This window comes from Poecilia reticulata, unplaced genomic scaffold (genome assembly GCF_000633615.1).
Source record: "Poecilia reticulata strain Guanapo unplaced genomic scaffold, Guppy_female_1.0+MT scaffold_811, whole genome shotgun sequence".
Classification (NCBI taxonomy): Eukaryota; Metazoa; Chordata; class Actinopteri; order Cyprinodontiformes; family Poeciliidae; genus Poecilia; species Poecilia reticulata.
The window spans coordinates 4,327-7,714 of NW_007615556.1; the positions used below are offsets into that span (position 1 = coordinate 4,327).

The window sequence follows — 3,388 nt, forward strand, 5'->3', positions numbered from 1 at the left end:
AGTTAATCACTGCATTTTCTTTGCTTAGTTTATATGGGAATTGTATTCAAATATGGCGTAATTACAAAATATTAAAATACTGTATGTTGAGATGCCACATGATTTTTATTAGAGAAAATATCATATGTAGTAAAATGTGTTTCATATTAAAGCACAAAACCATGAACTGTGATGGGTTTATTAAATTAACAGAATGGCGAGAGTCTTGTTTTTATCATTTATATATTTCTATCTGACTTGCTTTATTTTTACTTTTTCAGATCTTGGACTGAGTCCTGATGGAAAGACTGGATCAAATAAGAGCTGCAGAGGGAAGACCTCAGGTACAGCATCATATTCCTGCCAAAACTCCTGCAGAGAACAAATCTGATGAGTTATGTACAAACCCTGAAACAGAAGTCAGCTCCCCATGTTTTTCCCTTCGGTGTTCAGCTCTCACACTCGGTGGCTCCTTCACGCTCACAGTACAAGTTTGTTTTTATTAGCATAGCAGTCTTGTGGTCAGTCACATGTGAAGATATGGAATCATACCGTTATGTGAAAACAGAGATGCGACAGACATGACCGACAGGTTAAGTTCCCAAGTTGTGTCTTTTTAAAGCAGTTCAAATATTAGTTCTGTAAACTACTGAGATCCAGGATGAAGATAAATAAGGTTTTGTCCAATTAGATACAACCGCAAGATAAAAGTGTCATTTTTTATTCACCTTCTTGCTGTAAATTTGAAGACCCTCTTTCTAACACTGTGACCTGTTTTGTGCATTATTAATGAACATTGTTCATTTATATGTTTTTCAATGTGTTTTGAAATCCTCAGAGTCACAACCAGAAGGACACAACATCAGGATTGTTCTGGTTGGGAAAACTGGAGCTGGAAAAAGTGCCACAGGAAACACCATCTTACGCAGGAAGGTTTTCAAATCTCAAATGTCTCCCTCTACTGCAACATCAGCATATGAGGAGGAAACAGGAGAGTTTGAGGGTCAAAATGTGACTATTGTCGATACTCCAGGTCTCCCTGTTAATTATTTTATATTTAGGCATGAGGTGAAGATGGAGGTGAAGAGGGAGATCAAGCGAATCATCTCTTTCATTGTTCCTGGTCCTCATGTGTTTCTGGTTGTAATCCATCCAAATACAGTCACAGGAAAAGAACAAAAAACAGTTAAATTAATTCAGGAAACCTTTGGAGAAAAGGCAGCAGATTACGTCATGGTGCTGTTCACACACGGAGACGATCTGGAGGCAGATGGAGTCTCCATAGAAACATTTATTTCTGAAAATCCAGATCTGCGTAAATTCATCCATCAGTGTGGAGGAAGATATCATGTCATCAACAACAGAACCAACGATCCATCTCAGGTAAGAGAGTTGATGCAAAAAATGAAGACGATGGTTGAGATTAATGGAGGAAGATACTACACCAACAAGACGCTAGAAGAAGCTGAGAGAGCTGAAGCACTCTTTATTCTACATGCTGGATTAGTTGCAGGTACATCTGCTCTTGGTGCTGCGGTTGGAGTTGGAGTAAAAGCTGTCCTAGAAGGTGCTGTGGTTGTGGTAGAAGCTGCCCTACAAGGTACTGTGATTAAAGTTGGAGTAGAAGCTGCCGTAATTGGTGCAAGTCTTGGAGCTGCTGTTGGAGCTACTGTGGGTTTGGCAGTTGTAGGTGTAAATAAGGATAGTTGCATAATTCAGTAATCATGTATTAAATATGACAACACATGAATAAAATGTTACTTTGTATGGTGGATTTCTGTAAAATTAACAACTTGATGCAATAACCTGAATTTACTTAAAAACGTTTTACCAATTGACATTGTTTAATAACTGTGATTACATTTAAATAATTGTACTTGTATCTGTATTGACTGATGTGACAGCACTGATTACATATTTCTACCTATATCTGTTTTGCAAAGTAAATTGAGATTTGTGCAGTGGCTCAGGGATTTATAAACTAAAATATATATAATTTAAATGTAAATAGTAATGTAATTTGTCAGAAATTAAATAAACCTGTTTCAGTTCTAAAAACATCAACATTAGTTTTAGTCTGTTTGTAGTTCAGGAAGAAAATCCTTTTTATGAAACTGATTAGATTATAAGTTCAGGAGGATATTAACTTATTTACGGTCTTTAATGATTCTGATTTAATGTGGCTATTTTGTTCCATGATATCTATGTTCTGATCCAGACAAATGGTCATGAATCAGGAACAAAAGTACAAGACAGACAGACAGACAGACAGACTGACTGATTTCTTTTCAGATGTTCATGAATCCATTGAGCGGTTCTCTGTCATGTTTCTTCAGGTCAATGAAGGCTCTTCTCCACTGACCTCTGGTCCATATGTGGTTCTGTTGCAGGAGGTTTTATGGTGGAAGTCACCAGTGTTGAATATGAGACTTTACTGTGAAAACAGGAAAGATTTTATTTATTTTGTTCTCATTTTGTATACCAACAAACTGGAGAAATGTGAGAAGAAGGTCTTTTAGTATGAAATAATTGTTAAAACAACAAAATGACAAGAGAAAATGTTCAAAGACTCAATAATTTTGCTGAGAGGAACCGCCTGAGCCACGGAGCGGTCAGAATAAGACCCGGATCCGTTCCCAAGACCCTTCCACCTTTGTTGATTGATAAGCCATTGGATTGAGGAGGAAAGAACTATGTCAGATTTTAGCTGACTGATCCAACATGTATCTCATTGACTGATCCAATGAGGGGTGTCAAACTCATTTTCATTGAATCAAGATCATGAATTCTCTTAATCAGTTCCTCCAGGTTTTTCCCATTGGATTTTTTATTATTTGGAATAAAAATCAAATGTTTGCGATACTAATTTAGAAACATTTGCGATAATTACACATATATATGACAAAGTACATTTTATTGCTCACCTTATAATGAACTACAATTTGACATCAGTTAAGGCTGAAGCAGCTGTTTAGTAAAAGTAAGAAAGTTAGCATTACTTAAACAATTCACAATTTTTGCAAAAAAATGTTCAATAATTAGCATTAGCGTAAAAAAGTGTGGGAATTTGTTGATTTTGTGTGAATTTACACAAAAGATCCTCAAAAACTGGAGGGGCTAAGTGATGTAATCTGGCAGTAAGTAGATAGAAACTGCTTTGATTTGATCAATAAAATAATATTTAAGCACCTTGACTGTTCTATTTATGTGTTCCTCTGGTTTAAAGGGCCACATAAAAACTGTGGCAGGCTGGATTTGGCCCCCAGGCCTTGAGTTTAACACACATAATGTGTCAGAACCCACATATAATCTGTGCATAATCCCACACTGTGGACCATATTATTTCTTTTTTTTTTATTTTTTTTTTTAGAATTTTTATTAGAGCCGAAAGAAGGAACAAAAAAAAAAA

The 3,388-nt window shown here is 36.0% G+C and overlaps 1 protein-coding gene across 1 annotated transcript; it reads left to right on the forward strand.

The window, feature by feature from the left end:
• Positions 1-260: 260 nt before the first annotated feature.
• On the forward strand, positions 261-1,579 carry LOC103461232 (GTPase IMAP family member 7-like; the record flags this gene model as incomplete). Its single annotated transcript, XM_008403552.1, has 2 exons — positions 261-323; positions 818-1,579. Coding segments are annotated over 2 exons (825 nt in total), but the record flags the coding sequence as incomplete, so codon positions are not given.
• Between the last annotated feature and the right edge of the window lie 1,809 nt (positions 1,580-3,388).